Source organism: Crocodylus siamensis, chromosome 4, assembly GCF_052110815.1.
Source record: "Crocodylus siamensis isolate JL-2025a chromosome 4, ASM5211081v1, whole genome shotgun sequence".
In the NCBI taxonomy this organism is placed as follows: Eukaryota; Metazoa; Chordata; order Crocodylia; family Crocodylidae; genus Crocodylus; species Crocodylus siamensis.
In genome coordinates this window covers 125288922-125302143 of record NC_143398.1, presented here as the reverse complement: position 1 = coordinate 125302143, position 13222 = coordinate 125288922, and the positions used below count along the sequence as shown (strand labels likewise).

Below are 13222 nucleotides of genomic sequence, written 5' to 3'. Positions count from 1 at the left end.
GTCCCTTAGCAGGCATGGGCGTCCCATGGGACTGATGAAAGACTGACGCAAAGTACCTATTTAATAGGTTGGCTTTTTCCTGGGCGTCAGTTGTCAGTTGCCCCATCTGGTTCAGCAGGGTTCCAACATTGCCCTTGCTTTTCCTCCGGCTCCCCACATATCTGAAAAAGGACTTTTTGTTGTCCTTGATGCTTGAAGCTAGTTGGAGTTCAGTTGCAGCCTTGGCTTTCCTGGTTTGCTCCCTGCAGGACCGGACCAGTGTAGAATAATCCTCCTTGGAGGTGAATCCCGTCCTCCATCCTTTGTAGGCTTTCCTTTTTAGCCGCAGGAGGTCCGCTATGTCCCTGGAGAGCCAGGAGGGCTGCTGTGCCTTCTTGCTGCCTTTCCTCTGTGTTGGAATAGATTTAGCTTGTGCATTGAGGATCGCTTCCTTGAGAAGCAACCACTCTTCTTGAACTCCCATCTCCCTGGGGTCACGGTCCCTGAGGGCCTGACCGACAAGCCTTTTGAGCTTGTGAAAGTCGGCTTTTCTGAAGTCAAGGACTTCTGTGTTGCTGACTGACTTGCCAGCTTTATGGCGGATGGTGAAGGTGATCAGCTCGTGGTCACTGTCACCCAGCTTCCCATCGATCACTAGGTCGCCAATTAGGTCGTCCCCCATAGCCAGTACCAGGTCGAGCAGTGCTTTGCCTCTCGTTGGCCCATAGACTTCTTCAGATACATGCATACATACAGTATTTATCAGCCACATCAGCCAAAATTTTTCAAAATGTTTATAACAAAATATTTACTCATGACTTACCTGTTGCCACCCCATCACTTCGGTGCCTGCAGCAGTTGTCCTGTTTGCCTCTCCCTTGCTACGGTACTGCTAGCAGACATTCTTGTTGGCTGGCTAAATAGAGAGGTAAAGGATTAGAAGGGCGCAGCATGGAGACTTTTCTATCCTTTTACCCCCTGAGATGGTCAGAGTGCAAGCACATCAGAAGCACTCTGGAGAGAAACTTGCGATATGGTGACTTATGCTTGTTTTAGCAAGGGAAGATTTACCATCCTTAGTACTCTCAATTTCATAAATACCAATTAATTTAAAATACATGCACATCTGATCATAAAATGAAGAAACAAAGAGTTAAAAACAAACCTTTTAAACTAATAAGTATTTGCCTAATCTGAGAATTTTACAGTGTGTTAAATGCTCTGGTCTAACACCAACATGTTTTAAAACTCATTTTGTGCTGCAGGTTTGCATAGTCTTAGTTTAAGAAGCCCAATAATCCAGTGATTTCAGTGATAGTGCAATTCAGCATTCTAAATCCAATCATTCCTAGCACTCATAGATGTAATAGAGGTTTATAAACAATAAACATAGGTGTGAGCAAAAGGGATTAGAAAAGTCATAAGGCAGACAGGCTCTTTTCCTCCTGCACTCCCCTGTCCAATGGAACTCAAGAGGCAGTTTGTTTCACTATCTCTCTCCGACCCCTCTTCTTCCTGAGTAAAATCAGCCTGTATTCACGTGTCTGAGGTGCTTGAGCTGATTTAATCATCCCAAGAATGCTGCCTTTTAGCATAGTTCTGCAATTCTTGCATCATATGACCCAAGTGAAATCACTTTCCTGATGGGCTCCTTGCCTCCACTGTGCATGTCTGTACATGTTATTGATGCAAGTTTCATTAAATGAAATCTATTGACCTTGAGGAAGGGAAGAAGAATGACTTGATAAAAAACATGTGGAGTGCTTTGGACCTAGAGTTTTTTGGAGACCTGAAAATCAAGTTTGGATTTTTTTTAAGGGTCCACTTGAAGTTTCTCCATTCTGGTTGGAATTAAAAATTTATATGGAGCTGAGCTTGATCTAGTTGCCAAAATATAAATACCCTGAGCTCTGAAAGTTTTCTAATCCCACAATTTTATAATCCTAGTGATATCACGGACCCCTGTATCTGCTGCCAGATAGATATGCATGGTTTCATTGCTGAGCTGGTTATGATCTTCCTCTCCATATACCTTTCCCCAGACAGCACTATCTTTCCCAGGCTAGCTATGTTCTTGGCAGCATGAGAAGTTAGCGTAGTAGTGACACAGCTCCAAATAGCTGAACATTCATGTTGGGGCATAGTGGAATTTTTTGTATTTAGACAATCACAAAAATAGTAGTGAAGTATCCTGATGAGCTCTGGAGAAAAGATCCAACTGGCAAAACTTTACATCAGATGGGTAAACCATCTCATCTGAAAAATGCTCAGATTTAATGGCAGCTTTATTATTTACTCCTGTTATTACCTGTGTATAATTAATTAGAATATGGCAACAGTATCTCCTGCTATGATCAGGGTAAGTTACAGCCAGAAATAATATTGCACAAGTTGTTCTATTTGTTAGATAAATTAGCAAAAGAATGAACTGTAATGCAAAACTGATTTTCCAAAATTTCTTTTTCTTCCCTGTGTAGGTACACTTTCTCCATTGTTTTCAGTCCTCCTCTGGATAGCAGTGGCAGTCTGTACAGCAGTGCTGTTTTTCTTCTCCAAGCCTGTTGGTATTCGACCATTTCTAGTATCTGTAATTCTGAGGTCTATATACACAATAGGGCTTGGGCCAACATTGATACTTCTTGGTGCTGCTAATGTAAGTACAGAAGTTGCCTTTAATAACTCTTCAGTTTGCCCTTAGATAATGTTATCATGGTGTTGGCATTAATCCTTAGCTGCTCTATAATTAAGGAAAGGAATACCTGAGAAATTCTTCAAATAATAGCAGAATTTTGTTTAGTTACAGTGGTAGGCAAAGAGTTTTTAAAGGGGTATGTCTTCTGGTATAAATTCTGGAGGGGAAAGTGTAGAATCAAGAGCTCTATAATAAACAATAGACTGCATGGTATCTGACAAATATGCAAGACAACTCCATTCACTTTAATGCAGCTGTTCTCAATGTACAGCATGCCGGGGTACAGACATTACATTTTTACTGGTCAGAAAGTGGTCTATATCCATAACAGAACCGAAGTTTGATATGCAAACCAGTCTATACCTGTAACAGAATAGAAGCTTGGCACATAGATTGGTTTAAAAATGGTGGAGCCTGGTCTAAGATTTGCTTCTGCTACTAAAGGGCAAATGTGTGTTCTAGGCCTGTGAGAAACAGCTAGTATTCACTTTGGATTCGGCTGATTCAGGGGACAGTGATTTTATTCAATGATTTGAATCACTGTCCCAAAACGATTCAGCTGAATTTGATTCAGAGATTCAGTCACCACCAGATCGGCCGAATCTCCGAATCAAACAGGCCTCATCCACTGCCCGCTCTCCCAGCCCCGTCAATGGCTGCCCTGCCCGGTCCCAGCATCCCAGCTCTTTAAAAAAAAAAAAAAAAAAAAAGCCCCACACTTCACCAGCTCCTCCCAGGCCAGGGGCAGGGCGGGGTGGGGGGGCAGCAGTGGCCACAATGCCCACTGCCCCGTGCTGTGTGGGGGGCTCTGCCATGAGGCCTCAGAAGCCCCAACAGCTGCTGCAGCATCTGGTGAGTGCAGGGCTTTTCTTTTTCTTAAAGAGCCGGGACACTGGGACCCGGCAAGGCAGTCATTGACAGGGCTGAGAGAGTGAGTGGGGGTTGGAGGGCACTCAGGGGGTCTGGGGGAGCAGGCAGGGGATGGGTCTTGGCTGGGGTCCCCCCATGGTCCCCTCCCCCCTCTTTCAGCCCCCCCGCCCACTACTTCATTTTGCCGGAATCTGGGTCCAGCTCTTTGTGGCAGCGAGTGGGGACTGTCCAAATCTCTGAAGCTCTCCAAAGCTCTCCAAATCTTTTCCGAATCGATTCAGAGAGCTTCAAATCAATTTGGACCTTTTTATTGGTCTCCTGATTTCATTTGGGTTCAGAGATTCAGATCCTGAATCAGGCCAAATCTCCTCCAAATCAAATCAGCACCCAAAGCTTCACACAGCCCTAGTGCGTTCTGTTTGCTACTGATGTATACTACACCACTTACAGAAAACTGGGTAGCTTAGCTTGATCCTGCCTTGGGCTTTTGAATGTTTGTACTTAACCCATATGCTCAAAATATATCACAATCAAAAACTGGCTCTGTATGCAATACTAAGATATAGTACCTTTAATCTGAGTGTATATTATATACAGCACGGACTTGATCCTTTACCTAGTGGAGGAAATGGGAGATTTACTGCATTGGGATTGGATCAAACTTCAGGACTTCATTTCTCAAAATAAACCTTGATTTTTTTGCTGTAGTTTAAGAAATCTCACTTCCCTGGTTTCCTTTTGAAGTCAAAAGCATAGGCCCATGTTTGTTGCATACATCTGATGCCATAATATATGCACTGTAGGTGAGGGAACCCTTTTGAGCTGTTGTCTTAACTAAACAAAACTATCTCAGATGTTGCAGGCCAGCCTAGTGTTCTATATATTACATCTAGACACTAACATTATTTAGCTGCATAATCAAAGTGGCACAGGAACTGATGTTGTTTCAGGTACTACACATGTCATGAATGGCATAACAGGTTGTTGTGTGTGGGGTCCATATGAGGAACTGGAATGAAATGAAAAGCTAAGAAAATGTTTGTGCCAGTGGCTTTGGCACAACTGCTAGTGCAGTTTCCAGTTTTCTCTTGACTTATGAGTAAGCTGTTTAATAAGGGGCCATATTTTTTCTTTGTGCTTATGCAGATCCTAACACAGTGGAGTTTTGGCCCATGACTAGGGCTTGTAGGTACGATGATGCAAGTAATATATAATATTATTTCAATGTAGTGATTCTAACCTTGTCATCCCCCACAGCTTTGTAACAAAATAGTATTTTTGGTGAGTTTTGTTGGAAACCGTGGAACATTCACACGTGGCTACAGAGCAGTCATTATGGACATGGCCTTCCTCTATCATGTAGCCTATGTCTTGGTCTGCATGCTGGGTCTCTGCGTGCATGAATTCTTCTACAGTTTCTTGGTAAGTATGTGTCTTTGTGTGGGGAAAACTGAAAAAATAGAAATTACTATTAAACATGCAGCTGTCTGATTTCTTCCGTACAGTCATGCCAAATTGTAAGTATTTTTAGCAAACTGTTGTGCTGCTACCTCTTAGGAATACTCTTTTCGTTCGAATTCATTTCCTTTAGGACTTAGTATCTGTGAAAGCCTATATGATCCTTTCCAAAAAAATATCAAACAGCCTGCTCTTTGCCCCGGCCATTGCCAACATTACATGTGTATGCGGTACTCGTTCCCCTACTCCATGTCTCCATCTTGTCTATTTATATTCTAAGTGGCTGAGTATAGACACTGTCTACTACTGCACCACAGTGTGATTTCAGTGCTGGTACCATGAGGTCCTGATTTCACTTTGTCTGTAAATGCTGCCATAGTAAATATGATTAAAAACAACAACTTGTTTCACTGTTGGTGAGGGGTTGGGTGCATCTGCCATCTACCTGCAGGTTCAGCATTTTAGATGTGTACTTCTTTCAGTTCTTTCAAGTTCAGTTACTTGCATAAAATTCCTTTTATAATAGGACACAGGTGAATTCAAAGTAACTCTATATAAAACATAATCTTGAAAGTCATCTAACTGTTCCCTTCAAGATGAACACCCTTAAAAACCCTTTTTGCTGTTCTTAAGTAGTTTTTAATCACTTTCATTTTATTCCGTAGTGCACAAACCTTCTGGAGAGATTATATACAATCTTGTGCAGTTAAATGGCTTTTACTTTCCATTATACTCAGTATAGTATTCCTTTCAGTTTCCTGAACAATCAAGATTATGTCCAATAATTACTGTGTTTTGTTCAGAGCTTGCTTTCTAAACTACAGTTACCAGGCTTCCATCCTTACTATGGCAAAATTCCTGTTGGAGTCAGGATTTCATAGGCTAAATCTGTGCTGACCAACACTTGTCCAGGTGTTATTGAAATCAACAGAAGTGATGCTATGCCTATAATGAGGCTCTGTTTGATAAATTCTCAAGATTTGACACTGGCTCTCTGGGTGAAATCCTTGGCCCTACTGAAGTCAGTTGCAAAACTGTCATTGATTTCAGTCAGGGCAGGATTTTACTCGGTGTGTTAGCCACAGGACTCCCTTTAAAATTAGCAGGAATCTCTCACTAATTGATGCCTGGCTTAAAAATGTATATCCCCGGAGAATCTATTATTCCTTCAATGCGCTTAAGGAGATCTCTATCTTGGGATATAGTTCACAGTGTGAAAAAGCTTAAGAAATGCTAATATGCAACTAAGTTTTTTCGGTGGCTGTTTTTGAGTGACAAATGTCCATGATTCCTTGTAATTGTAAACATTCCCTAATTGCTTACACAAATTCACTTGGTAGCAGAAACCTTATTTCTTATTTCAACCTTAGAAACTCTTATTTTTGTTTCTCATTTTAAGCTTAATCCAGAATGGAATGAAAAATAGTTTTCTTTCCTTTTTTTTCTTCATTATAAATTCCCTCGCAAGGGTGTGGATTTCAGAAAATTATGCAATGTGACTAATACAGTTTACTATGGGCCATCTTGATAAATGATTATGCACCATTTTATATCTGATTTGTGTGTTTTGATATAGAACTATACATATTGGAGGTAAAGCCCAAGGAGCTATAAAACGTGAATAGCACTGTAAAATAAAAAGACTATTTTAATGCATTTATTATCATTATTATTACCATATTTACTCAGATATAAGAGAGCTCCTCATCTTACATTTACATACAAGGAAACCTCCTTAAATATATTGTCTGTTTTTAAAATGCTGCCATAATCAGCATATGCTCAGTAATAGAAGTCAAGTATGAAGCTGATTAAGTGCAGTCCACACTGATCATGAGTGTAAAATACATAGCCCATGCTGGGCAAACATACTGATTGGGAACCTACCACAAGCATAGAATAGTATAACTTATCTAATAAGTTATATGGTAGTGCCCATTCCTCTCATTCCCACTCAGCACCAACTCTTTTTCAAGTCAGGGTCAGCCACTACAGTGAATACATTTCAACTTCCTCTCCTCTCCTGCAGCAGACTCTTCTAGTCTTTCTTATTTCCAGTGATTCCTGTTTCTTCACCAGCCTTAAACGTCTGGCAAACATCATGAAACAGGGCCCCAAACAGTTAATCCAGAATCCCTTTGTTGCTCCCTCTCTCAGCCTGTCATATATGATTAATATGTCCCTACCCTCCATGAGGTAGAGCTGGACCTGTGCCTCATCTGATTATACATTTTTGGAGGATCCAAGGACTTGTGACAAGAACACCCACTTCCAGTCATGAATGGGGGGCTAATTAGCACATAGATCCTTTAGGGGTGATATGTGGAATATAGGTGCATACTTGGGCAGTGCAGAGGGGTGGGATTATTATGGCTTGAAATGCTGTTGACTCTGCTGGGGCCTAGCCCAATTAATTATATGGTAAATCATGAGGCTTTGGGCTAATATGCGTAGTTTGTGCTATATATAAGTAGGCTGAAACTTGAAGCAATTTCAAAAACGGTAAACTGCATCAATTCTGGATGAACTAAGTCTATATGTACCCATAGTAATTTGCCTGTATGTTTATTTCAAGGTCAGTCTTTTCATATTTGCCCCTTACTTCCATATGCTCAGGGAGACCAGAGCCTGACTGTAAGGGGGGAAGAGGATGTAGAAGTTGGGGGCCAGAGGGCTACCTAACCCCTGCCCCCCACACGCACACACATTTATTTTCCCTACTATAGCAGTGGGAGGGGAACAAATTTTAGGGAAATCTCCAGTATTTAGATTCCATACCTAGAAAATTGTAACACATTCATACATTTTGCATATATTAAATCTAATTATTGATGTGTTGTCTTATATTCAGGGTCATCTTGTAGTCAAGTAAATATGGTATTAATTGTATCTTTAGGGTTTTGACATTAAAATCAGGAAAGCACGTGGTGCCAGATAAATGAGAATATACTTTTCAAATGTTATATATAGATAAGAATGTACTTTTCAAATGTTACATGATTAATTTTCCTTTTTTGTTACAATGTTTGCAGCCCTGATGCTGCAATTGCCTTCATAAATGAGTAAATTTAACTATGAGTCCTATAAGCTTGTAGGAACTACTCAGCCAGTTCCAGCCAATCCAAATTACTCCTGTGCAAATGCAGGATTGGGAGCTCAGATCTGTGTGTGTGTGTGTGTGTGTGTGTGTGTGTGTGTGTGTACGCATGTAAGTGAGGGGGCCAACCTGGAAAATATGAATTTACATTTAGACTTCTCCGTAACCTAGAGATGTTCAAATCTGGGATTTGGTCTGTCCTACTGCAGATATAGTAATCAATTTCAACAACAAATTGGGTGTTGATTCTGGATATTGCCAGTCTAGACCAGGCCCGTACCCAACATATTTTATTCCTCTAAATTTTGGGTGTTACTTTAAGATGCACTAATAAAGTTTAAAATCATATGCCACGTTCTCTCTCCATGTAGGCATGCGGAGTGCCCACTGCAATCAATAGAAGTTTTATACTCATGTATCTGGTGTCAGAATAGGCCTTAGGTTTAATTCCCAAGCTGGGGTTGTGTTCTCATGTCACATTTCTATATTGCATTACCTTTATTCATCTATCCCTGTCTTGTTTTTTCCCTAGCTGTTTGATTTGGTGTACAGAGAGGAGACTTTGCTTAATGTTATAAAAAGTGTTACACGAAATGGTCGCTCCATTATCCTCACTGCAGTGCTAGCTCTTATCCTAGTCTACCTCTTCTCAATCATTGGTTTCCTGTTCTTAAAGGATGACTTTACCATGGAGGTAGACAGACTGAAAAACAGAACTCCTGCTGCAGGTATGGCTTTCACCTTCACATCAACATCCTTCTCAAATTTCCTTCTCAACAACAAATGTGATTGCTTTTTTTTTCCTATTTTCTCTTCAAATTCATGTTGCATTTTTAAAAAAATGTTATACACTTTTCACTCATTAGGAAAGTCATAGAATGTTAAATACAGCCTTTTAATTGAGCCATAAATATAGGATGTATTGCTTTATGTGCCTTATGCATTATGACAGTGTATACAACTATAACAAGTTTAGTAAATGTATGGATTTGATTTAAAAAAATTACCAAATATATAATCTACCTCTCCTCATAGGAATCTTTCTGGAACTTTTGTTAAGGCAATTGAAGTTCAATATATAGTACATTTAAGGCAAAACTCTGGCCCTGTTGAAATCTGGGGGAATTTTTCCAGTAACTTCAGTGAAGTTAGGGTTCATCTGTGGAGAATAAGAGCCATCTTGTGATTAATTCACCAAACACCTTATACCTACTAAAACTCACTCAGTAGCTCATAGGTCCCTGCCCATTCTTTATATACTCTGTATGCCAGTCAAATATTTGTGACTTTATTATTTCAAAACCGAATGCATTCAAACAAAGCTCTAAGCTCTTTCAGGACTCTGCATATGTCAAAAGTGAAGTATTAATAAATCTATTTTGTTGATATATGTGAGCCAAAAGGAAAACATCTAACAAATTTCTTGAGCTCTCCTTGTTTTTTACTTTTGGAGAACATAATAAAGCTGTGTTGGCTTACATTAACTTTAAAAGTCATGCAAATGTTTTAGCTTAGACCAAGAATTTGAAGTTTCATTTCAAAAGGCAGTTGTGGCCACTGTCGGAGACACAGTTGGCCAGTGGTCTGATCCAGGGTGGCAGTTCCTGTGTTTCTGCATGTCTTTTGTTGGGTACTTTATAGATTTTTCTGACCTGGAACATTTTCTCTGGCTTTCTGCACTGAGCATCTAGTCAAAAAAATATACTGGTGATACTGGATGATAGGTTAATTGGATGCAGTAAAACCTCATTAATTCAATATTGGATATTTCAAAGTGTTAGGTACCTTGAAGCTATTTTCACTCCCCAGCCAAAAGGATGAGTTTTTGTATGCCTTACCACGTGGATAATCTGAAATACATCTACTTTGAAGTTCCAAACTGTTTTCTGGTCCCTTGGACCAGGAAAACCTCATTAATTCAAAATGCAGGGAACCAAAAAATACCAACTTTAAATACCGTAAATGGGTTTAAAATAAACATACCGATAGCTCACCTAAGGCAGTCTTTACTAACTGATAAGAACCAAGTGAGGAGTTACCTCAGGGATTAAATAAGCAGATTTAATGGGAGGTAGCACAAGGAGTTCCTAATGTAGACCAGCAGAAATGACTTGGGGGCCCTGTTCCTTTTGCTTGGATCAGTCGAAGCATGGAGCTGTCCTGCCAACTCACCCAAATTGCACCAAACTCCCCACAGATCTGGCATCTCTGATCCCATGAAACCCCTCCTGATCCTGCCAACCACCACTGTCCCTGATCATTCATCTAGCTGGGGCTGCTGCCCCTACCTCCCATCTGTATGAAGACTACCCTGCACCATAGCACTTGCTGTCCCAAACCCTGGCTGGCCCACATACTCCCACCCCCTTGGGAACTCCTGGGCCAACCCCCAGTTGTCCCAAACTGCAGTTTTTCATGCTAAAGACCAGGATGCAGTTCTGGTGGGTAGCACTATGTGATAAGAGCCTGGTAGGTGATGACCAGGAGGGTGCTGCATCCCTCCTGCCTTGCAGTACGAGGCCACCTCACAGAGGGGTGGCCAGGCATGGGGACCCACCTCTGCAGGCAGTACGCAGCAGGCCTGAGGACCTCCCTATCATGGGAATCTCTGGAGGCTGGGAGTGCCCAAGGAGGCAGGAGCACACAGAGCAGCTGGGGCTCAAAACACCAAGCACCAGGGTACAGATGAGTCTGCCAGGCCAGGAGGCGGAGGCAGCAGCCCCAGCTGCATCCATGATTGGGAGTGGGATTAAGGGTTGTCAGGTTCAGATGGGTTTCATGGGATCAGGGGATGCCAGATCCATTGGGGGTTTGGTGGGATTGGGAAGGGTTGGCAGAACAGTTCCTCACGTAGACGGATCTAAGCAAAGAAAAAGGACCCCTAGATCATTGCTGCTGGTCTACATTAGGAACTCCTTGTGGTACATCCCATGGGACAGGTCCACACATGCAAGCATGTGTGCTTGCAGCAGCTCAAATAGAAGCAGTGCAAATTTGAGCCGAGGCTTTTTGCTTCAGCGCATGTGCGCAGACATGCACTGTGTTGTGGAGCAAATTGTGCAATTTGGGGTAAAATATGCCTGCCTGGCTCCTCCTGCATCTGCAGCCATGGGGTGCTAGAGCCGAGGGCCAGCACCTGTGCTGTCCCCAGCAGTATAAAAAGCTGCCCTGACAAGTAGCTCAGGGCTACTTGCTCTCAGGAGCTTCTGGGGTCCAGCCAATTGGTACCTGGGGACACTACCCCTTGTGGCCCAGAGAGTTCCCTCTGCCCACTGCAGCAGTCTGGCATTTGGGGCTGCTGCCTGGCTGTGACCTGCTGTGCACCTGCCAGACACAGATGGGAACTGCAGACCCAGTAGAAGCATCTGCCCCTCTGGGCCAGCTGCCAATGGACTGCGGTTGCAGGGTTGACCTACTGCCATTTGTGCCCCCTGCCCGGCCATCTGGGCAGCTATGGTGGCCTGCTTTGAACTGTCAAAGCATGTCCTCATGGCCCCATTTGGCCAGGAGGTCAGCCACCTCCAGCTGGGTCCAAGGTGCCAGCTCTGAGCAGGCAGGGTCCTGCCACTGGCCTCCATAGCAGGAATTCTGGTGTTCCCTATTGGAAAACTAAAAAATCCCTGATTAAAAAAAAATCCCAAAGTCACTCTCTAAAATACCCCCAAATCTACGTTCCTCCACAAGTAAAACAAAAGACTGCTGTAAAGAGAGAGTGAGACAGAGACAGCGATCAGTTGGACAATGTTTTATTGATATATCTACAGTGTTAAAGCTAGTCTATTATCATAATAATAAAGTGAACTCTAAATACATGTTTCATGAATTCATGAATACATATTTTGCTGCCCTCCCACAGGGCAATCACTCTCACACAAGGAGTTCATCCCCCACACTAGGGCTTCAGCCCCCCAACAGGGGATTTGGCCCCCCAACAGAGGGTTCAGCCCCCGCATAAAGGCTTTGGTCCCCCAACAGGCGATTCAGTCCCCCAACAGGGGTTTGTCCCCCCACACAAGGGATGCAGCCCCCCAAAGGGGGTTCAGCCCCCACGCAAGGGGTTTGTCCCCCACGCAAAGGGTTCATCCCCCAATAGGGGGTTTGGCCCCCACACAAGGGGTACAGCCCCCCCATGGGGGCCAAATGGCCCTCATAGGGGCTATCACTTCCCCTGCAAGGCCCATGTGACCCACCCCAGCACCCTGATTGCTGCCCCACCAGTTGCTGCAGCCCCCCAATGGCTGCCCCACAGAGCCCCACAGGGGGAGTGGCTGGCCCCAACAGAGGTCAGGGGCCTTGGGGGAGCTGGTGGGGGGAGGGGGGGAGGCTGGGAAGGGCAGTCAGCCAGGTCTGACTGCTCATGTAGGTTCTTAGAAAGAGTGCAGGACCTCCATCTAACCCAGGAGGTGCACACCCCCACCAGGGGAGACGCCTTGTTGGACCTAGTGCTGGCCACGAGTGATGACGTGGTGAGGGGGCTGTGGGTGCTTGACCACCTGGGCGACAGTGATCATCACCTGCTGGAATTCACCATCCAGCGCAAGGTGGCAAAGGCCTGCAGTAAGGCAGCAGCCCTAGATTTCAGGAGGGCAAACTTGAAAGAGCTAAGGATGGTAGTTGTGGAAGCGCTGAGGTCCCAGAGGGGAGGGGAGCCAGGTGTCCAAGGAGAGTGGTCGCTCCTTGAGGAGACAATCCTCCAAGCCCAAAGGAAGGTAATTCCAACGAGGATCAAAGGGAGCAGGAGGGCACACAAGCCTCCATGGCTCACCAAGAGCATCCGCAAATGTCTCCTTGCCAAAAGGGTGGCGTACACCCAATGGAAAGAAGGGGACATCACCAGGGACGACTATATTGCAGTCGCTCGGAGATGTAGGGGGGAAGGCCAAGGCAGAGATGGAATTAGGGCTAGCTTCCCAGATTAAGGACAATAAGAAGTCCTTCTTTAAATACATAGGGGGTAAAAAGAAGGTTCCGGGTAATGTGGGGCCCCTGCAGGACACGTTGGGAAATTTGGTCATCACACCAGACAACAAAGCTAACATGTTTAATGATTTTTTTGCCTCCGTCTTCCTAAGTAGAGACCAGAACAGTCACCTCCCTGCTGGGCCCTCCTTGGGGCCAAGGGTTAG

At 43.6% G+C, this 13222-nt stretch overlaps 1 protein-coding gene across 11 annotated transcripts in view; it reads left to right on the top strand.

Annotated features, from left to right (window-relative positions):
* Positions 1 to 13222, top strand: part of ITPR2 (inositol 1,4,5-trisphosphate receptor type 2) — a 537951-nt gene that overhangs the window by 376224 nt on the left and 148505 nt on the right. For all 11 annotated transcript variants that reach the window (XM_090043677.1, XM_090043678.1, XM_090043675.1 and 8 more), the window contains 3 exons: positions 2457 to 2632; positions 4799 to 4963; positions 8629 to 8824. In XM_090043677.1, the coding sequence (XP_089899803.1) occupies positions 2457 to 2632; positions 4799 to 4963; positions 8629 to 8824 (537 nt within the window). The remainder of the gene's footprint in view (positions 1 to 2456; positions 2633 to 4798; positions 4964 to 8628; positions 8825 to 13222) is intronic.